Genomic DNA, 23,233 nt, shown 5'->3' with positions numbered 1-23,233 from the left:
GTCTTAATGACCCTGGGAAAATTAGCTTTATATAATGTTTTGTAATCCCTCGTGAGATAAACCCCTAAATATTTGATAGCGGAAGGTTGCCATTTGAAATTAAAATTGAGGTCAATCAGCTTTTCAACTTCTTTTGGTAAATTGATATTGAGGGCTTCAGATTTAGACTGATTGATCTTAAACCCTGAGATTTGGTTAAATTTACCCAGGATATTGAATACGTTTGGGAGAGATGTGAGAGGTTTGGCTAATGTAAGAATGACATCGTCAGTGTATAAAGCGGCTTTGTGCATTTGGTCTCCTACTGGGATACCAGAGATATCTGGGTTATTTCTAATGTGTGCCGCTAAGGGTTCTATGCATAAGGCGAACAGCAATGGCGACAGTGGGCACCCCTGCCTCGTTCCGCTTTTGATTTCGAATTGTTCTGAGGGGAAACCTTGGTATCTCACCCTTGCTGTAGGGTTCTTGTACAGCGCTAGGATGGCCTGCAGGAGGCGTCCCTCAAAGCCAAACACCCTCAATGTTTCTGTTAGGTAGGGCCAGTCTATCCTATCGAAGGCTTTCTAAGCGTCCAGACTTAACACCATGGAGTGTATTTATTTCTTTTGGGCCAGATCCATCAGGTCAATAATTCTCCTGGTGTTATCTGCCGCTTGCCTGCCTCCGATAAACACTACCTGATCCGTGTGTATTAACCCGGGAAGAACTCTACCCACCCTGTTGGCTATAAGTTTAGAGTAAATTTTAATGTCCGAGTTAATCAGTGAAATGGGCCAGTAGCTCTTACAGTCTGCCGGGTCCTTTCCGGGTTTGTGGATAACAGAGATTGAGGCTTGGAGCATTTGTGCTGGGAATGAGGCCCCTGCTAGAATTTCGTTGAATAACTTTAACATGTGGGGGGCTAGTATTTTAATATATTTTTTGTAATATAAGTTTGAAAAGCCATCCGGTCCTGGGGCTTTAGCAGGTTTTAGTGCCTTGATGACCCCAGAAAGTTCCTCCATCAAGAAGTCCGACTGGAGTGTCTCCTTGTCGCTTCTCTCCAAGGTTGGTAGGTTTGCCTCTTTTAAGAATGTCTTTAACGACTCTCTTGTTTTCAGATTGTGGGTCACCTTATCTCCATTATATAATGTTTCATAGTATTTTTTTAATTCCCCTACAATTTTCCCAGGAATGGAGGTAAGGTCACCCTCATGGTTTCGGATTGCGTGAATGTGATAATTTGGAAGCTGATTTTTTAGCTTATTGGCAAGTAGTGTGTCAGGCTTGTTTGCTTTTTCATAAAATTTCCGCTAAGACCATGCCATCTCCTTCTCAGCCTGGGCGGAAAGGAGGAGGTTAAGACTGGTTTTGGTGTCTAATACTTGATTCAACGTGTGGGCACTCTTATTTACTTTGTGTAGGGAGGAAAGCTCCGCTAGTTGCACTTCTAGCTTTTGGATTTTTTCCTCTTTCCCTTTTCCTTTTAGCGGCCAGATTCATTATTACCCCCCTGAGGGTAGCCTTATGGCCTCCCACAGCGTGGAGTGTGTTGCCACACTCCCCTCATTCTCCTCGAAGTATTGTTTGAGCTTATCCCCAATTTCCGCCTGTAAGGCTGGGATTTTCAACAAGATCTCATTTAATTTCCAGTTCGCTCTAGGTCTGTCTAGTGGGATTAGTGTGCACCGCAGCTCAATAGATGCTTGGTCAGACCATGAAATATCATGGATCTCGGAGCGAGAGACCCCGGGGACCATTCTATTGGATACAAGGAAGTAATCAATCCTGCTATAGCTGTTGTGTGGGTGTGAGTAGAAGGTATACTCCCTCATTCCCTGATGTTGTTCCCTCCATATGTCGAGTAGTTGGCAGTCTCTTAAACCCTTTTTAATTATTAGTACATCAGGTCTATGTGATGCGTTAGTGGTCGAACATCTGTCAAGGTCCTCATGTAGTGCCCTGTTCAGGTCTCCTGCTACGATAATATTTCCTCTGGCCACTTTGCTAAGTTTCCCGAAGAATGTGTTACAGAAGTCTGTGGCCGTATCGTTAGGGGCGTATATTGTTGCCAGTGTGATAGGGAATCCTTGTATTGCTCCCCGCACGATGAGGAATCTACCCTCCCTATCCGTAAATGTCGTCGGTTACAAACGGTATACGTTTATGGATTAATATGGCCACCCCTCGTTTTTTGACTTTCGCGGAGGACAGAAGGTGTGTCTTATAGTCTTTATCAAGGAACTTGGGACAGTTGCCCTGTGAGAAGTGTGTTTCTTGCAGAAATACAATTTCTGCCCCTTTACGTTTATAGTCTCGAAAGGCGACTCTACGATTTGCCGGACTGTTAAACCCTTTAACTTTGTGGGATATTAGCCTGAGTTCCTTACTCATTGAAGCATGTGGGTCGACGTGTCTGCCATGATCTGTTCCTGTTTGGTGCGGCTGGGCCAACTCCGGAGCCTTCTCTCCTCCCTGTACCACTGCACATCTCTCTCTCACCTAAGGAGACACAAAAGGGGGGACACACAAAAGGGGACACCGGGGGGTACAAAAACAACACACAACATGTTCTATAACATATTAACTCTCGACATCTTGGCGAGGTCGCCTTCTCGACGAGGTCATCGCCTTTGGGTATCCAAACTCTTCTCCAGCAGTCCGGGAGTATCTTGGGGTGGGTGCCGCCCTCCCCCAGAGTCTTGACCCAAAGGGCTTCACTAGGGCCCAGGAGAACCACCCTCCTGCCCCCTAGTGCGTGGCCCATGCGGATTTTGAAGCAGGTCGCCTCCCCTCACTCCTGCCTCGCTTGTCCCTTATTTATATTAATGAAACCTAACTGTTAACTATCTACTAGTGGCTGCCCCCATAGCCCAAATTTCACAGCACCCAACACACTCCACTCCCTTTTATTTTTCCAATGTTGTAACTACTGCAGGACTCACTGCCACCCTTCTATTTCCACTTCCTGTCCGCCCTCCCCTACCTCCTACTGCCCTTAACGGTTCCCTCAATTCCATCTCTGCTTAACATCCCGTGTCCCTTTCTCACTTCCTATTTGCACCTAATCAACAACTCGCCTTCTCTCCCTGACCTTGTATCTTCCATTCTCTATCTGTGTCCTTCCACTTCCTATTAAGCCTACCCTCACTTCCCCCTTCTCGCTTCTACCAGTCACCACTCTAACCTCCATCCGTTCTGCTCCCCTTACCTACTGTCCTGCTTTTATGCCTGCTCCTTTCCCCCTCTCCCCTCCCTTTCTCCTTCTTTCTCTAACACTTGCTTATATCCTTCTACTTCCTTACTACTTGCTTTCTCTCTTCCTCACATACTTTCTGTTCTGCTGTCTTTCTATTACCTTACATACTCCTTCGGTACTCCTCCTCTTCCTACTTATCCCTCACTCACATACTCTACCCTCTTGCTAGTCCGCCTGCCTTCTTTTCCCTCATGCTCGAGATCCCTGTGCGCAGCGGCCCTCTATTCCTTTCTGCCTCTGCCGCTGTGCCGCTTGTTTTCCCATTGTAAAATTCAAAAACCCCGCTTCCGCCTGGTAAGGTGTCTTCTTTTCGCCGGGGAAGCCGGCCCGGCACCTCTTAGCCACCTCGTGGGGCCTCCGTCCAGCGCCGTCCATGTCGGTGACGTCATCCGTCTGCGACGACGGGGGCAGGCTCCGCGCCACTTCCAAGATGGCGCTGCTCCTTCCGGTTACAACCTGTGACGCGCTTCCGGGTAGCCGCCATTTTGGATCACGCTTCTCACCAGTGCGGAGGTGCGGGCGCCTGCTCCTGCTTCCCGCTCTTCGCTCCCATCCGGCTCCTGCGCCTCACCATGGATTCCCACCAACGCAGGTATCTTCGCCATCTTGTGTGTGGGGGTGCTTCCATGAAGAAGGTAGGCCGAAAGTTTATTAATAGCTTTTTCAACTTTAGCGTCTGGTGACTGCTGTGGCCCGCTTCCGTGGACCATCTACTTCTGAGGTGTGGGGCACGATCCTCTCCTTACAGGGGGTGGGAGCCTGCCTGTGGCACTGTTCCACCGGGGCCTGGGGGTACTTTTTCTGGCAACTTAACTTAAGTCTTTCAATGAATGCCACAACTTTGATTTGAGGGGATTTTTAGATTATTCTGTGTCCCTCTGCTCCCTGGGGGACCTCGTACGCTGCTCCCACATGGGCTCAGGGAGCGGGCTAGCTGGGACCGCGGCCGTAGGGGCTTCTCCCAGGCCCAACTTGTGAAGGAAGGCTGGCCCCTCATCCGGCTCCCTTAATGTGTACGCTTTGCCGCCTCTTGCTACCTGCAGGCCAAAGGGGAAGGTCCACCTGTACCTTACCCCCTTCTCTCTCAGGGTTTTCGTTATTGGTAGCAGGGATCTGCGGCGGGCCAACGTCACCGGGGACAAGTCCTGGAAGATGGACATCCTCGTGCCCTCGTGTTCCACCACAGGGAGGGGTCTGGTTTTGTGTAGGACAGCCTCCTTTGTGCAGTAATGGTGCAACCGGAGCACAATATCCCATGGCTGTTCGTTCAGGAGCGGTTTGGCTCTTAGGGCTCTGTGGCACCTATCCATCACCAGGTGATCTTTTGGGGTATCCGGGAGCAGAGCCTCCAGCCATTTTGTAATGAACTCGTCGCAGTCCAGGACAGATTCAGGGACTCCTCTGATCCGGAGGTTATTATGCCTGTCCCTGTTCTCCGAATCCTCTTGGTGCTCCCGCAATTCATTTAATTGTTCTTGCAGGCCCGTGTATTTCCGATCCTGCCTCTTGATTGCTCTGATCGATTGGTCCATTTTGTTCTCCAGGGTATTTGTCCTTTCCACCAATCCGGACACCTCTTTCTTCAGGTCTTTAATCTCTGCCTGGAATAGTGTCTTAAGGTTGGCGTATAGTTTGTCCCGCTCATCTCCTTCGCCGTCAGGCTCTGTCTCCGACCCGGCATTTGAATGCGGTGCCATTTCCCCTCCCGCTCCACTCGCCCCTGCACGGCCGAAGTACTCCGGCAATCCTTTCTTTCTGGACATCCTGGGACCGTGGGTGCTTTATTTATTGAAACTGGCAGTTGAATGGGTGCTTTTATTAGGTTTCAGCTATCGTTTTCAGCAAAGCGAGGCACGGAGCTCCTAACCTATGCGACCATGCTCCTTGCCATCACGCATGCGCCTCCTCAAACAGGTATTTTAATCCAATGCATATATTGAGTTAATTTTTTACTATTTGCTTTTTTCTTATATCTTGAGTTTGTTAAAAACGAATTTGCTAATTAAAAACACACAATGTAAATGGGATTCGTTTTATGGTGTGTGATTATTGGAAGCTCTAAATTTAGCCTAGAGCTTTTGCAGTGCTCTTCCAAATGTACTTGTAAAGTCAACTTAATAAAAATGAATCGTTTCCCCCACATACAGCAGTATGAAAAGGATCATGCATTTATGAAAATCAAAAGAATACATGTGTGTGTCACTTTCGCATCAATGAAGCTTGCTTAAAATGTAATCGGGTAACAAAAATAAGCATATTGCTCTTTACAGACTGCCTTAAAAACCAGAGCATCAAAAATGTGCTAAGACGTATTTTAGAAGCTACAGGAGGTGCATCTATTAAAACACACTTTGAAGAAAGTGTACTTTAGAATATAACTTGTATAATGACTTCAGTGTCATTTATAGCTCATCAAAATGACATGTTTTCTTCTCAGAAAATGAATTTCATAGAATATTTTACTTAGAGCTCTCACCATTTCTAATGTCTAAATAACAGAGCTTCTTGTCTGTATGCAATGGAAAAAGGAGGGTGGAATACTGCGATTGAAAATGGCCAGGTTATTTACCTCATAACCAGGGTAATAAGAAACGCTAATTATTTATGCTGCACTAAAAACCTCACTTTTTTAAAGGTGGGGGAAAAAAAAAACACCTAATAATCAGACAATTGCTTTGAAGATGATGGATTTCACTGTACATCATATTTCTGCAGAAAATTTTAATATTCGGTTTCACCAGCTACAATGCTTAATTCAATATGAATTAATAGGAAAGTAAACATAAATGTGTTTTATATGGAGAGAAATAATTCCATAAACGCATCATTATTTTTTTTTTATTCTACTGCATTAACAGAAAACATACAGACAAAATCATCAAATAAGAGCATGATATTATGGTATTCTTCAGTATACAGATCTTGCTAATACAGGTCAGTGTTTCTTATCCTACGCAAAGAAGAATCCTTGTTTTATATGATTAAAATCATATGTAAAAACTTGCTCAAGAGAGAAAACAAACTATTCAGTATAGTTTAACAAACAATTAGATGACCAAACAAAAAATACTTAACACCTATGCTGGTGGAAGAGCATGCAACACCTAAAATTATGGTGCAAAGTCTTGTCACCAGAAAAAGGTTAGGGATGCGTGTTTTTGTTTTCTACAGTGACCATATATATTTTTTTTATTTAACCAAAAAAAAAAATATTACATAGGAGGTGTAATTCCAAAAAAGAGGCACTATCCCATTATTTGGCACCACTTATGTAGTGAATAAAGTATGGCAATTAATCTATACATAGACTTTAAACTATACATATTTAAGGTGTATAATTTATTTTCTCCAAGACCTACACAGAGTGAAGTACAATTAAAACTTACACAAAATGCCATGAATAACTTACCTACACAAAACAATTTCAACCCATATACTGAATAAATGAGATTTTCAGATATCTTTGCAATTTGTTACATTGTGAAGTGCTCGACGAGAAAAAAAATATATATATATATCATTGTTACAGTAGGGAACTGTAAAGGAGGAACATCCCAGAGGTAAACTGATATTCAGACGATGAACAGTATTTGTGTCATTTGCCAAAGCCAGACGTTCCACAATTGTTATCCTTCAGCGGCAGGCAAACCGCTTCCCACATGGAAAAACAACAGCGCTGGTCAAATCCCAAGGGGCATTTCGAGAACAGACTTTTTGGGAAGTCTCTAGGAATGAAGAAAGATAAAGTACTCCACAAGGCAGAAGTAGAGGAGCTACATCAGATAGTATAAAGTTAATTATCCTGTAGGAGCTCCTCAATTTCTTTGTCCCAGTTCTCATCCTTCATTTTGTCAGACCCAGAGACCACTTCATATTCTTGAACCACCTGCTGCAATTCTTTTATCCAGTCTTCCGATTCTTCTGTGTAAAACAAAAATCACAAGCAAACAATTAAACTTGCTACTGTGAATTAGCCACTAACCCTTTGATTGCCGGAGGGATCGTGGTGCCAGAGTGCAACTGCCCCTCCAGCACAGTGCAGTCATGTGACTGCGGCGAGAATTTTCTGGGAAACGGAAGGAGCCCTCAGTTTTCCTCAGTGGGCAGATTGTGTCGTGCATTCCCTTGAAGCGCACGACGCAATCAGACCATGAAAAAACAGACCGAGTATGACGTAGTTACTACGTCTTGGGACCCCCAGTGTGCCAGTCCCCATGACGTAGTGACTACATCCTGGGGCACTCAAAGTGTTAATGACAAACATGGTGTAGTGCAAAGGTCTAGCATGATTGTCTTGAGGAGAAATGTATTTGTTACAGGATTATCACACATTTGTTACTTTTTAATAGGAAAAACCTATACATATTAATACATCAATGAACTCTTGTAGGTCCATAAACAAGTAGAACAGCCCGTGTCAAAATGCATGTTAAAACCGAGGGTAATAAAGTATCTATTTAGAGATTTATGAAATTTAGCTTTCTATAGTGATGCTTACCTTTCATTTCTACGCTTCAACAATCCAGAGATACATAGCTATATTCTTTAATTTTTGGAAAATGAATATGATGTAGGGATGGTCAATATGCTGTTGCCGTAGAAATAACACGGTGATAAAAACAGACGGCAAATCAATCTGTGAAATTATATACCACCGCGATATTACTTGGTGCCGGCATGTAGGTCAGAAAGGTGCCGCTTGAAAGCTGCCACAAGCAGTCTTACACAGTTTTTTGACACGCTGCTCTCACCCCTCTCCTGACCATCAGAGCAAGAAGAGTTAGGTTGGAGGGAAGTGTCTTGCAGCTGTGAGACAGCATGCAGCAGCTCAAATGGTGAAACAACTTCACTCCCTTGGCAAGAACCAGAGGGTCACAGCTCCTCTCGCTCAATTCTTTACACCTCCTCTTAACTCATTCCCCATACTCGCCTTTCTGCTTAACCCCTTTCTCCACTTAAACACTCACTAACAGAGAGACAGCAGGGCACTGCAGAGAAATTTGATGCATATCCTTCTGTAGCAAAATGGTTAATCCCGGTCTTCCATTTCCAGCACCTTCCATGTCTGCCCTTCACCTTTTCTCACCTACACATCACCCCCATTCCTGCCTATCGCCTCATCAGTCTCACCCTTTGGTACTTAGGCCAATTAAAAACATATTTTCATTTATTAGTGATAAAAATATCTAAAAACATATTTGAGCAATACATGTAAATTTAACCACCACTAACAAAAACTGTAGTTTCAGTGCAGATTGTAATCTATTTCTTGTGAAACTCAAAGAGGACAACTGTCCTCAACAACAGTAACAAAGTCCAAGGGAAGATGGGAAGGGCAGCATAAAGCTAGCCTGGCACATGCCTGTGTTTAATATAGGGTGTGTGGCACATTAGGCCCTACATGCTACTTGAGCTCAGGGTTTTAGACCATTACCCAATCACTATGTAAATCTCCCACACAGTGAGGATGCAGACAAACTTCTGATATCCGGTATTGCACCGGGAACCCACGTTAACGGACATTCAACACTGCATTGAGCTGCAATACCAAAGTATAGGTGCTTTCTTGATTCTGTTCTTCCAACCTACATTTCCATCTTAAATAAAACAATCATCTGAACCTGAAAGCTTCCAGCGCAGACTTGCTGATCATAAAATAATCTAGTGTCTTGGATAAACTGAAGCTTACACACCAATCTCAATTATGTTTGTTGTTGGCTACTATAGTAACATATACATACATCTTGAGAAGTTATCTGGGTACAGATCTTGTAGGTGCATAAAATGCTCAACATGAAAAGTAGCTTGGTGCTAATGTCACTTCATATAAAGCAGATGAACCTGGTTCGAACACCAGGGACAGATTTACTTGTTACTTTGGGCAAGTCACGTGCCTCATGCACCAAAATTCGATTGTAAAGCTCCTTGGTAGCAACTCCTATGTCTGCATAATTCTATGTACAGCGATACGTAACTTGTTAACACCAGTTAATATATTTGTTTTACTATTTATGTAAAATATTGGTAAATTATAGTTAGCTGTGGGAAGATAACTTAAAAGAAAAATACACAAAAACATCAAACCAAAATTGATTACCTTCTGTATCAAGGTCATCTTTTTTGTCAAGAACAAGCTGTTCCATATCTTTTCTTAGATCCTCTTGATTTAAGTTGCATGTATCAAATGCATCGCTCACAAACTCAGATACCCCTGGGCTTGTGGAAATCTCCTCTTCTTCCTAAACATATTTGAAAAATCGATGCACCATAAAATGTTGTCCAAGTAAATAGGACATTCTTCAGTAATACAATGTAATGTTTATTACAGTAATACACAAACGCTGGTTGAACCCAACAAGGTTTAGGAGAATATGAAATTACAAGTCAATTCTAATATAGATGGAAAAAAAAACAATTGTTTTGGGAAAGAAAAAATAAATAAAAATCACTGAGCTCGTAACAACAAAAAAAACTCTGAGAACCAATGGCTTATTAAACAAATTAGAAATGCATGGGACTAATAGGTTTCAGTTGTTTTTTCTTCCACTTTGCAGCAAGCACGATTCCCACCAAAGCAGTAAATATATTTATTTTAACCTCATAACATTCCGTTTAATTAATTCAGCGCCAGAGGGATGTGCAACGCATAGAAAGGCAATGTTTTGCAGAGCTCTCTGGCGCTGAAGGGTTAATGGACTTAGGTGGCCCAGAATACTCAAATGTACCACAGTGATCCATAACACTTTGATAAAATCATAAAAAAGGATCATTACCTCCTGGCTCTTAAGTTGCGACTTGATAGCAACAGGTGGAGTTTTAGGCCTTACGGTTTCTATATGGGAATCGAAGAAAAGAGTAGCATGAGTGAATTATTCACAAATGTGTTCATTATTTTGCACACAAAATAAAATACAGCGATGTAGACAACACATGGGGTCAGTAAGTCGTAAGTACTGTACTTATGCTTTATTTGCAACAAATATACACAGACTTAAGGGTTATTTTGGATATAAAGCAGCAATTCACCAGGTAACATTATTTACTTTATTTAACTACCGTATTTCTTCGATTCCAAGATACCTTTTTCCCCCGATTTTCACATGTCTGAAATCGGGGTGCATCTTAGAATCGATGTATTAATTTTTGTTTATTTTTTTTAAGTGTCTATCAACCCCCTATTTTCACTTACCAGGTTTCTGGAGAGGTCCCATATCAGCAGAGGATGAATTGGGCAGAGGCAGAAGTAGTGCCACATCTGCAGAGGGTTGAAGATGGAAAGTGGGCGGCAGAACAAGTCCCAAGTCTGCAGGTGAATGAAGATAAGACAGCGGGCGGTGGCGGCGGCAGGAGATCATAATAGCAGGAGAGCTGAGCAGGAGCAGAGCGGCATAGGGGACCGGCTGGGGAGGAGCACACTGTAACACCGGAAGTTGACCAGTGTCTGATTTTGTTACAGTGCGCTCCTGCCAAGACGTTCCCCTATGCGGCTCTTCTCCTGCTATTATGATCTCCTGCCTCCGCCACCACCCGCTGTCTTCTTATCTTCATTCACCTGCAGACTTGGGACCTGTCCTGCTGCCACGCTCCCGCCCGCTGTCCATCTTCAACCCTCTGCAGACGTGGGACCTCTCCTGCCGCCGCCCGCTTCATCCTCTGCCGACATGGAACCTCTCCTGAAAATATACTAAGTGAAAAAGTAATTTTCCCTCGATTGTAAGGGCCAAATCGATGGGGTCTTACAAATTGAGGAAATACAGTATTTTTTATACTTACCTGATCAAGGGGGTTCCCAAGAGCTCTTTGGTGATCCAACATCTATGGACTACAAACATGGTTGCCATGTCACAAATAAAATCTGTGATGTCATTGAGCCGCTGCATTTTTCTTTTCCACTTTAAGAGATCCTCATGCCCTTTCCAATGCCATTTTTATATTAGAAATATTAAGTATCTGAGAGGATAAAATTGATTTTTTATTTTTATTTATTTTTACAAAAGAGCAGGACACGACAGGGAGATAAGATACTAACATTGTATGAGTGAAACTCTGGAGGCAATTGTTGCTCTAAACAAGAGTTGTTACATGGAACGTTGGGAATAGCGTACAAATGCACTGCTTTGTATACTTCTATGCTCTCAAATAATGAAAAATAGAAAGGCCACTATGGAATATGATAGGTCTTCCATTTTATCAGCTTGTTTTATTGTATGATGAGAGAAGGTAGTAAAAGGACACATGTGAAAGTTAAGTAATAAATAATATCACCATTCTTATTAAACCTCTAGCTGTCAAATTTATTGTGCAATTCCAAAATATGTCTGAGGAATGGGAACTTGTGGAGAAAGAATACATCTTATTTAATTTTTTTTTAATCAATTCTTCCATTTTTTTTTTTAACTGAGCAGATGGCAGCTTAAAAACTGGGGCAAAAAAAATAAATATATATGTTTTCCCCATCTACAGTGTGCAGTGCTGCATTAACAGCCATCTGTTTCGTCCTACTCCACCGGCTGCAATGATATCATATTCCAGCAGGTGTTGGCAAACCTCTCCACCGGCCACTCCAGGTTTTATAAATAACCAATGCACTAGCACACAGGTGAATGTACATCATTTGCATATAAAGAATGTCTCAGAAACCAGGTCTCATTCAGACCCATGAGAAGTTTGAGAACCACAGAGATATTGCAATACAGACAACAAAAGCAATGAGGTTTCCAAAATGCAGGGACAATAAACATTTTACAGTTGGTGGTAAATTAAGAAACAATCATTTAAAGGGGCAATCACACCTAGGACCAAAGGGAACAGGGTCCAGTGACATGTTTAAAGGGTCTAATCTGGATAACCAATACTTTTTTTTTTTACTCAAATCTGACACCTATAAGTATTTTTTTAATTATTTTTGGAAGTGTCCTTTCCTCTGCCTGTGTGTGGTGTCACTGTGTGTTCAGCAGGAGCTTGTACAGCCAGAGTCTCTCACAACTTTATTGGTTCTCTGATAAGGGCAGGGTGGGATAAGGGTAATGGAAACACTTGATTGACAAAGGCTTTCCCATTCAGAGGCCCCTAAGAAATTCAACTGGACAACTATGTTTCAATCTTTTATGGCAGGCCACCTAGCAATATGGATGTTAGTGCATATACATTGATTATACCTTCCAAGTCACCATCACTTTGTCTGGCTTTATCGCTCTTTCCTGTGGCTTGTTGTTGTACTGCCAGGGCCGTCAGCTGTGCAGACTGCTTAATTAGAGAAACCCGGTAGAAGTAGTTTCTCCAGAAGACATCTTCTTTTACACTGAAAAACAGTTTTTGTTTTTTTTTACTAAAAAGATAGGAGAGAAGGTACTACATGATGCTTTCGTAACACAACATATAGCAGCATGTCAAGGAATGGAAGAATCGATTATTGGTTTTGATTGAATTGAAAGATTTTGGTTCAAAAGCACCCTATTCCTTTCACCAAGTTGCCTCCATGCATCTAAATTATATAGTTACCCGAGTGTTCTGGGTACTGAAAAAGAAATGCACCAGCTCTCCACGTTTTAAAATTCTATGAAATCTAAAGAATAATTTAGCTGTGCAGTTTGGTATTACATCCTTTACAGCAGTGGTTCCCAACCTTTTCTACATTGTGAGTGCCGTTACAAAATATTTCCTCTGCGAACCTCCAATTAATAAATCTTATTACCTACTCATCAGATATTGCTAACAAACCTGTTTGACTGATCCCAGGCATTATAGTGTCCTGAGTGGGTGGGGAAAACACATTCTTAAGGCCCCAAACCGTGAGCAGACAGCATGGGGGGTATAGTGTTTAATCACTGCGGAAGCTTCCCAAGTCACACCCCACAATGCCTTGCCTCTGTGGATGCAAAACACTGTGAGGAGCGACTTTGGAAGCTCCTGCTGCAATTGGCAGCTTTCCTACCCATTCTAAGAGTGCAGTTTGGGGCCGTTCTAAATGTTCAGTCCCACACAGGCTCAGGAACCCACTATACCAGGGGTGGCAAAACTAGGTCCGGAAGAGGCCAGGTTTTAAGGCTATTTCGGCATGAGCACAGGTGGCTCAATCATTTTGATTGAAGCAGGGATATCCTTAAAACTTGGCCTGTTGGTTGCTGTAATTGACAGCTATTCCACTCATGCTGGAATGTAGTTTGGGGTCTCACAAGTGCGTAGTCTCAGGATGGGAACTTCAGGAAGCAGTGCAGGCATCGACACCTCCGAGACCCTCAGTTCCTCTGCACCTGCAGCCTCTTGCACAGTGGTGAACAAGCACCTTTTTTTGTAGACTGGTGGGAGTGAGGGCAATTTTTAGAGTCCTACCTCCAATTAATTTTTCTGTCTCGTATCCTACAGTATTATCTGGAAATCTCCAGAAAAGGAAAATCTTTTCATTCATGAGAAGTTTTTTGCAGTTTTATACATTTAATGTATGGAATGTGTAAAACAATTTTTTAAAAAGGTGTTTCAAAAAGCATTTCAGTGGAACAGCATCTAGCTATGTGAAACCAAAAGTTATTGGGGTAGGTGAAGACTCACAGTTTTGGGACAAGATCAAATCTCATTCGATTAAGCAGTTCATCTTCTTGCAGCATTACCAGGGCAACAGGGTACATCAGATCAAAGTCAAAATTAAAATGGACTCCAGCAGGAGGGTCTCTCAGAAAGTTTCGCCTGTCCTTCAAAACAAATGATAAATTAGTCATGCAATCTTTAAAACCAAGTGGAAAATCACCCTGAATAGGGGGAAAGATGGCGGTGCACAGCGTGCCAACAGGTGCCTCATGCGTTCCGGAAGCAGGAAGTAAAGCGGAAGCTGGATGGCGATTTTCAGTGCAAAAATGTAATAAAAACAGCAATGAACAGCAAAGACATGGTTTAAAAAGAAAAAAAATCATCTTGAGAAAGGACTCTCCAGATGATTTTTTCTTTTAAAACCATGTCTTTTCTGTTCACTGTGGTTTATTAAATTTTTGCACTGAAAATCGCCATCCAGCTTCCGCTTTACTTCCTGCTTCCGGAACGCATGAGGCACCTGTTGGCACGCTGTGCACCGCCATCTTTCCCCCTATTCAGGGTGATTTTCCACTTTCACATATGTGATGTGGCTGAGAGCACGCCAGAACCAGAAGCACCGCATGTACAAGGGTCGTGAGTAACCTGTCTTTGACACTGTATTTCATTCATATGGTCTAGCTCTAAGGGTTGTTGGAGTTATTATTTAGATAGGGGTCAGGGTCCCTAGTTTATTTAGGTTCCCTTGACATCCCTTTTCTGTGTGTTACCCACACCCCTAATTATGAGCACAGTTGACCTTATTACAGTTTTACTCTATACATTTTCCTGGATCCTCCAACAACAAATGGTGCAATTGAAATTGAAGATTAAGCTACATAGCTATTAAACATTTCTAAGGAGAAGCAATTTATTCCACTTTGAGCACTGGCAGAGAAGACACTTCTCTATCCACTCCTAATCTTTAAAACCATACACAGACATCAAACTAGAAGATACCACTACAAATAAGAATTAAAATTCACAACTAATATGCTAATAAAACTATCACTTGTGAGCACATTCACACATCTCAGACAGGTCCACAACCCCGCCTTTCCCCATTATCTCTTAGTATAGTGCTTCTACTGCAGCCAGGGATTCTGGGTAATGACATGCAAATGAGCACTCAGTGTGCCACTTTTTGCATCTCGTCCATTTAGACATGGGCCCCTATAAGCTTATGCCTGTCATATGCATAATGTCTGCACACAACCTACAAGTTAACGTTTTATATAAATTAAAACCTGCATGTACGATGGATTCATCTTTATAGAGTTAACGTCAGCATCTCATCAATCGAGTGGTACACATGGGAGCAGGTTGCTTCATGAAACTATTCTCTTTTTCAAGCACATTAATGTAGTAGGTTTTGGGCAGAACTTTTTTTTTTTTTTTAAAGAAATTGCTTTGGCCCCAGTTTTAGTCTTAATATAATTCTTATTCCTCCCTCCCCCCTTACTAAAAGGGGACCTAAAGAACACACAATTGCTTTAAATTTAGATTTTAAACAAAAATAAATATAATAAGATTTCCTGGCTTTATTTTTTTTTTCCCCTGCAAAATGTAAATAACATGAAAAACTAATATTTTTGCTTCTGTGGGCAAGTTGTATAATAAAGTAACAGGTTAGCCATTGGAGAAAAAAAAATGAGAATTCATACCTTTTGCGCAGATGATGCAATTTGGAATAAATCTATTTTACAACTAAAAATATTTGGGCAAGTAAGCTTTTCTACTTTATAGAAAAATAAAACAAAAAACAAAATGGTTTGACACGTATTCATTTTGCACGCGAGAGTAAACTTACTGCTGACAGGGCCAAGATTTGTTGTTGAATGGTCTCCTCTTCATTGTAGCCAACCCATGGAGGAACTGCTGCTTCTAGACAAGAAAATTAGTAAAACAGGTACAGATTTATAGAAAAAAAGCATTTCCCTAAAAATAGACAATCACATACAGCGTTACAGGCTCACAATCCATATGCAATGGATTCTGTGCCTACCAAAATGTATTATTTCTTTGTTATTAAAAGGAATAAAGGATGTTCGTCATATAAAGTGTATACAGTACTGTACAGCCAGCAAGACTGCAAACATATAATTATATAATGACTTCAGCAATTGTCCTTCAAGATGGGAAGAAGGCAACAGTTTAACATAACTAAGTATACTTGTCAATAGTTGAAGTTTTTATTCTCTGTATAGACCTTGAAACATTTGGCGGAATAGCTCTTCTGTGGAAGCATAAAGGAAACATATTGCCACTTTTTTTAATGCGACACAGGTGGCTTCACACAAGAAACCACATTTCTAGAATAGTTTATACCTGTGAGACGTTATCAAATGATATAGCGACATTAAATTTAAATGTTAATTACAGTGCTCTCAAAACATACATTCCATCACTTTTCAGATATACAATAAAAGAATAAATCCTAAAAAAAAAAAAAAAATCCTATCCAATTAAGAATCAGGACCGTAGCAGTGACATGGGAAAAAAAACAGCTCAAAGCCTCTAAAAGGGTAATTGAGAGAATAAGGCAAATTATGTAATGGAAAAAATGATCCTTAATGATACTGTGGAGAGGTTCACAGCTGTTTGGGATGTGTGAGATGAGAGCACCTTGGAAAGTAGACACTAAACTATATAGCACTATATGGTATATACTAGCACTACAGTATATAGTAATTGGACTGGAGGAGTAGTATACTGTATTTGTCTCAATAATAACATGTGCTAATCTGTATGATGCAAGTGTAATGCTACATACGCTTCCCCCCCACCCTTATCCCTTTCTTTATCCACCTACCCTCTTATTTTTTCTACCCCCAAAAAAAATATGAACAAAATATAAATAAAAACTCCTGTTTAAAAAAATAAAAAAATAATAATAATTAGGTCAAAGACCAAGGTAACTCAGGCAAGCCATGTTATCAATCTGTGCATCAGGTATACAATTAGGTTGGAAGTTGTCTGGTACACAAATTTATTAGACCATGGTTGTAATGCCTCGATGGCTGTTGATCTTCACTTACAGATGATTCAACCCGACACTGAAGGATAAGCATCCACCTGGCGGTTTGGTCTCATATACCCTTCCACATTGTTGTGAAGTCCTCATTTTTCACCATCAACTTTGATGACTAGTAGCGCTGGATTTATCAAGTTTATGGACCTTTACTTTTCTGATTTTGGAGTCTAACCAGGCAGCAACTTTTTGGACTTCCAGATAAAATAAATATATACATACCTCACAAGTTGCACATATCTATGTGCTTTAGCGTGTCAGAGTAGTGCTTTACAGCAGGGGGTGGCACAAATGTATTAACATTAATTTGTACAGTGGCAGAGCGTACCTGTTTTTTTGACACTATTTTCATTCACAAACTTCTCCTGCTCCTTTTGAAAATCACCAATGATGGTCTACAAAAATACATAAAAACATTTAGAAGGGTTTTACAAAGGAACAAAAAGTTATCTTTATATTCTTGTAAATCTGATCATGTTTGCATGCTGGTTTTATTTTAGGGGTAGGAGGAGAGGCGGCGGCTGGATGTGTGGAATAATCATGTGATAGCTCCAAACATCAAGGTGGCTTAACCCTCTGGCACTGAAAGCCTTAACTGATTATAACATAATCCAAGTTAGAATGGATAACAAATTAAGTTAACCTCGCCCATCGCCACCCAAAAAAGAAAATATAATATACAGTAGTTTGTCTACTACCTTAACACTCAAGTAATGCATGGATAGCTTAGTTAACTCCCACTGCAGGTAGCGATTTTGTACTGTAGTTTAGTGATTCCCAACAGGGGGTTTGTGAGGGAAAAAATAAATAATAAATGTATGGCAGATCCCAGGCAGTAAGTATAGCACATGGGGCCAAACTCAGTCCTCAAGAGCCCCCAACAGGCTAGGTTTTAGGGATAGGAGTTCAACGTAGGATGAGCTGGACGAAGAGACTGTGCAAAAAACTATGCAAAACCACTCAGCAACTCACCAGGTGGATGAAAAATAAAAGAAATTTATTAAGCTACATAAAACAAAATAAATACATAACAAAAAGAGGGGAAAAGCACTCCCACTAGTTTCACGCTTCTACAGAGCTTTAGGGATATCCCTGCTTCAGCACAAGTGGCTCTGTGATTTGATTAACCACCTAGACTGAAAGAGGAATATCCTTTAAACCTGGCATGTTGGTGGCTCTCAATGACCGAGTTTGGCTAACCCTTGTATAGAGGGTTCCTGAGCCTGTGGGGGGGACTGCATACTTAGCAAGGTCCCAAACTGCACTCTTAACATGAGTAGCAGAGCTGACAATTACAGTAGGAGTTTCCAAAGTCACCCCCCACGATGGTTTGCATCCACAGAGGAAAGTCATTGTGGGGCATGACTTTGGAAGTTTCCGCTGTGATTGCACACAGAGGTGCAATTTGGGGCCTTAAGCGGGTGCACCCCCACAAGCTTAGGACACTGTACTTACTGGGATCGGTCAAATAGTTTTGTTAGCAATATCTGAGTAGTCAATAAGATTTAATAATTGATGGTTCACAATATAAAAATAACATTAGGAAACACTGGTATAGCTAAATCTTGGTGAGTAGATACAATAGAATAAACTTATTTAAAATGTAATTGTAACAGATGGAGGAGCAGACAATTAATTACACGGCACATCAATGATGTGAGACAGTTAAAAAAGGTTTTCACATTAATATTGATGGCGATATGCTGAAACTTGCTTTGGAAAGTTCAGTGAGGTTAAGGCTCAATACTTTTCAAAATAACATTAATAAAAAACAACTACAGGCATACCCCGCTTTAAGGACACTCACTTTAAGTACACTCGCGAGTAAGTACATGTCACGAAATAGGCAAACGGCAGTTCACGCATGCGCCTGTCAGCACGTCCTGAACAGCAATACCGGCTCCCTACCTGTACCGAAGCTGTGCGCAAGCGGGGAGACTATAGAGCCTGTTACACATGCGTTATTTACATCAGTTATGCACGTATATGACGATTGCAGTACAGTACATGCATCGATAAGTGGAAATAAAGTACTGCTTCACTTTAAGTACATTTTCGGTTTACATACATGCTCCGGTCCCATTGCGTACGTTAATGCGGGGTATGCCTGTACTGTAATGTTTTTTTCTGTTCCCCCAAAAAAGTACCTTATCAATGATACCATCAATTTTTCCTTCTTCTACCGATTTCTTTATGGTTTGGGCAGTTCCAGAAACCGATTCAGAGATCTTTTTTGTAGCAGCCGAAGCAAAGTTAAAGAGATAACCTTTCAGAAAAAAAAAAAAAAAAAAAATTTTTTTTAAAAAGTTAAATTTTGTTTTGTCTCCAACATACAATTAAAAATAAATAAAAACATTTTTTTAAAGATAAATTAAAAAACACAAGATTGTCAAGGATTGATAGGCAGGCAGAAAAAGAATGCTGCCTTAAATCTATCTATAAAAACACAAATAGTAAACATTGTACTTAAACAGGATGACAAAGACATCACAGCAAGTTAAGGAAAATGTAGGAAGGCAACAACTTCTGTCTAACATGCATTCTTTCCATACGTTCCCCTTTCTTACATGTGGTTAAACATGTTAATGCGGGAAGAGCCAGCAACATATGGGGGCCTATGCAGAGAACAGTGCTAATAGCAATCTCGCCATTTTCCGGCGAAAATCGAGCTGAAGCAGCAGAAAAAGGCAAGTTTTAAAAAAAGCGCCATTTTTTTTTCTTGAAATTCGCCGCGCGGCTGGAGAGATCCTAATCTCTCCAGTGGTTTTTTCTGCCGTATGCAGAGAGCCGCGAACGCCATCTAGTGGCTGTTCGCGCCATTTTCAACATTTTTCCTCTCCACCAAGCAGCTGGCGCTCCGCGGCCGGTGGAGGGGAAAAAAAAAAAACGATTTTTTCCCCACTAGTTTCAACAGCGCTCATAGCGCTGGTTGAAACTCTCCATATGCAGAAAGGATTGTAAATGCAGTTTTATGCCCTTTCTGCATATGGAGAAAAAAACTCTCCAATAAAGGTAAATTTTATTCCCCTCTCCAATTATAATTAGCGCTGCTCTCTGCATGAGGCCCATGGTGTATATATAGTACATCATAATGTGTGTATAAAAGAAAGCTAGCAAAAATACAATAGGCAGCAATGGCATTTTCTTTCCTCTGTTGCTATTTTTGCACCGTTTTTGCACATAACCCCTGTAATCTCCAAGCAGTTTGGCAAGGGCTTAATGACAAAAATGTCTGATTTTGGAAGATAAAAATAAATTGGATATTGATGCCATTTCCAGGGCAATGCCGTTGATTATTATGGAGTTAAGTTAGCGTTCAGTAATAAACAATACATAACTAGGGCAGTTAGTCATACAAAGTAGCGACCAAGTCTCTGAATAGCTTGATACATATCACAGTATATATTGTATTAGACATTCATAATTGAAGAAAAAGTATTATTCGTTCTTTTAGTTTAAGAACAGCTCATGCTTTACATCAAACAACCAATAATGCATGTCATGGCTCTGTAAGGAACTAATTCCAAGCGTCACAAGTGCAACATTGGTTGTAATTATCACCCATTAGCAGTTCTTTATTTTGCTTATACTGTACACGCTAAATAGTGAGACATCATAAAAAAAGTTAGTTGGTATTTGTAGTACATATGTTTTAAAAGCAAACCTTAGAGCAGCGGTTTTCAACCTTTTTTGGGTTAAGAAACCTTATTATAGTGTGAAATTCTGCGTAATCGCCAACCCTGTCTAATAGCGCGTCTGATGCATTGTAAATTCTTCTGCATTTGGTACAGTTTTCAAATTTTCTGAAAATTGCAGGGAACCCAAGTGATCCTAGGAAGCCCTGTTGAAAACCACAGTCCTTCTAGATATTCTGCAGAGGGTATATGTTGAAAATTACTAACAAACGATTCTCCTACTTTCATATGGTATATATTTGATTGAGATAAGCTAGATTAGGGCACTTGAACTGGCGGCCCGTGGAGGGCTTGACGTGGCTCATGGACTCTGCTCCTGCTAATTTCATACTGGTTGCTTAGCAGCGAAGTGCGACTTTTTACAAGGAAACTAAAGTTGAAAGATAGAGATAGAGATGTGCAGTTATAAATGCTAACAAAATGTTACATTACAATGAGGTCTTTAAATGTATCCAAAATGAAAATACAATAAGCTTCTGGCCCTTCTACTCAAATGGTTTCCGACCTCGCCCTTTGGAGAACCAGTTGAACACTGAACAAGTTACTTACAGTCTAGATTTTACTGAAGCATAACATGCATACATTGCAAAATTTCCAAATGTTTTACCCTTTCAGTGCCAGAGTGAAATGCAAATTACAGAAAATAGTATTTGAACATACTTTTACAGTGTAAACTGCAATATTACACTGCCAATTTCTCTGCACTGAATCCAATATAAGTGACCAATATTGTAATTCATGTAATATGCTGTGATGGTATGCTGCACAAGCAGCTCTCATGGCTTTTCAAATTAAAATACAAAGTTCAAAACAAAAAGTGACCTGGGTTTTGTCTTCCCATTTTAACGTGGTTTCAAACTTCTGGTTCAAAGAATTGAGTTAAGTCCCGGGAGCAGTCTAGAAACAGTCTAGGACATTTGGTCGCGAACAAATGGCCGTCAATGCTTCTTCCCGAATCGCTCCATCGCCAGTAACTGTCACCATCAGACGCTTCGCCGATAAGTGCCTAAACCCCCTACCCCAACCACTAAAACATACCTTCTCCTACATGCCACCGAGGTTAGTACGGCAGCCGAACGCCGGTGGAATTGCAGCAGCCAAATGTCCTATTCTGGTCCAGAAAGCCCTGTGCTCAAAACATTAAAAATGGTCCATTCTGAATGCTTTTACAGATCTATGTCAGGAAGACAGATTTATGCAGTCCAGCAAGTTTATGGTACCAGCACCACAGGATCTACTACATATTTTGGAAAGCTATTTGTCTGTTCGCTATGCATTCTCTCTTCAGATATCTTAAGCAAATGTTGCATGATGGTTCCCGAGATCAAGGAGCAGGTTTTTGTTTATGTTTGAATACACGTCACTGATAACTTCACATGACATGGGTTAAAGAGGGTGCCACTACCGATTGGTTCACAGTTTCAAGTCTATGGGAAAAGCTGACTCCAGAGTACTCCAACCTGTGCAAAGCCGGTTACATTAGCTAGTATAGTCATACAGATAGTCCTCGTTATCCAACGTTTCACTTTACAACAAATGGCATATCCAACGCTTTACAATGCAACCCTGCGTGCCGTTTTCCGATGCCCGAATGCGTTATCCAACGCTCACCGCCACTGATTAACATGGGACTCACTTTACAACAATTTCAATATCCAACACTACTTCCAGAACGGATTCCGTTGGATAACCGAGGACTGCCTGTATAATAAAGATAATATTATAGACGACATAAACAGTTATAAAGGGAATATGACTGCATGTGTGCACTATACACCACGTTGCAAGTAAACAGAATAGTAAGTATATGCATATTATAATACCCAACCATCACTGTACTGCACTAAGACTGTATGCAGTAATGTGAATAATAGTAAATAGAATATACACGATAAGTGCACAGAGGGCCAAGTGTGTTACTCACTCCCGATCCCCTTGGCCTGCTTCAGCAGCACGTCCTCCTCCTCTTCCTCCTCTGCTGCAGCTGCTTCTTGCCGGGGAGGAGCGGCGGCCTCTCCTTGCTCTACAATCCCGGTCTCCTCCTCGCCTCCTGCCCCCCGGTCCTCCCCTGCAGTCTCCTGTGTGCCCGGTCCCCAGGCCTCGTTGGCCGGCTCCGGATCCAGCCCCAGCCAACTGCCCAAGCCTCGAAACATGGTGTGCCAGCCCGGTGAGCGCCGCCGCTGAGGTCCCGGTGCGCGCCGCTGAGGTCCCGGTGCGCGCCGCTGCTGTGAGGTCCCGGTGCGCGCCGCTGCTGTGACGTCACGCAGCCGCTGCTGCGGTTGTTGATGTTGTTGTTGCTTTTGCTGCTTCCAACCTGTCCACTTCCTCGTTCACAGCGGTGACGTCGCCAGGCGATTCCCCGACCACTCACGGCACCTGCAGCAGGCACGTGATACAGACACCGTTGTTCCCCGCCCCTTTTCCCATTCTTCAGCCAATCGGCTGGGTCGCGTTGGCTGCCATGATTGAAATGGGCAACGCCCCCTGCCAGCTCCCACCCTAGGATACTGCACATAACATGCGCACACGTGACATACACCTGGCGCGCGCAGCTGGAGGGGAGGTCTATGTGCACACGTGACATGCACATGACATAAACACATCTGGCGCGTGCAGCTGGAGGGGAAGAGTGACAGAGGAGACATACAGTATGAAATGTCTCCCATATGGGAATCAATAAAACAAAATATAATTACTTTTTAA

General features: G+C 41.8%; 1 protein-coding gene across 1 annotated transcript; it reads right to left on the bottom strand.

Annotated features, from left to right (window-relative positions):
* Positions 1-6,063: 6,063 nt before the first annotated feature.
* On the bottom strand, positions 6,064-22,885 carry SYAP1 (synapse associated protein 1). The gene is made up of 9 exons (XM_075589824.1): positions 22,455-22,885; positions 18,983-19,101; positions 17,164-17,230; positions 15,615-15,688; positions 13,790-13,929; positions 12,400-12,542; positions 10,015-10,073; positions 9,339-9,480; positions 6,064-7,162 (listed from the first exon to the last, which is right to left on the bottom strand). Exons 1-9 carry the CDS (start codon positions 22,681-22,683, stop codon positions 7,035-7,037), a joined length of 1,101 nt encoding a protein of 366 aa, XP_075445939.1. The 5' UTR covers positions 22,684-22,885; the 3' UTR covers positions 6,064-7,034.
* Positions 22,886-23,233: the final 348 nt, after the last annotated feature.

The sequence above is a fragment of the Ascaphus truei genome, chromosome 3 (assembly GCF_040206685.1).
Source record: "Ascaphus truei isolate aAscTru1 chromosome 3, aAscTru1.hap1, whole genome shotgun sequence".
Taxonomy (NCBI): Eukaryota; Metazoa; Chordata; class Amphibia; order Anura; family Ascaphidae; genus Ascaphus; species Ascaphus truei.
This window is presented reverse-complemented; position numbering and strand designations above follow the sequence as displayed.

Excerpts from the sequence above, each read along its gene's own strand:
- SYAP1 (XM_075589824.1), bottom strand. The coding sequence starts at position 22,683 with ATGTTTCGAGGCTTGGGCAGTTGGCTGGGGCTGGATCCGGAGCCGGCC. Across the intron at positions 17,231-18,982 it reads TTGATGGTATCATTGATAAG|ACCATCATTGGTGATTTTCA; the intron begins GTACTTTTTTGG and ends GTATTTTTGTAG. Across the intron at positions 7,163-9,338 it reads AGATGACCTTGATACAGAAG|AAGAATCGGAAGACTGGATA; the intron begins GTAATCAATTTT and ends TGTTTTACACAG.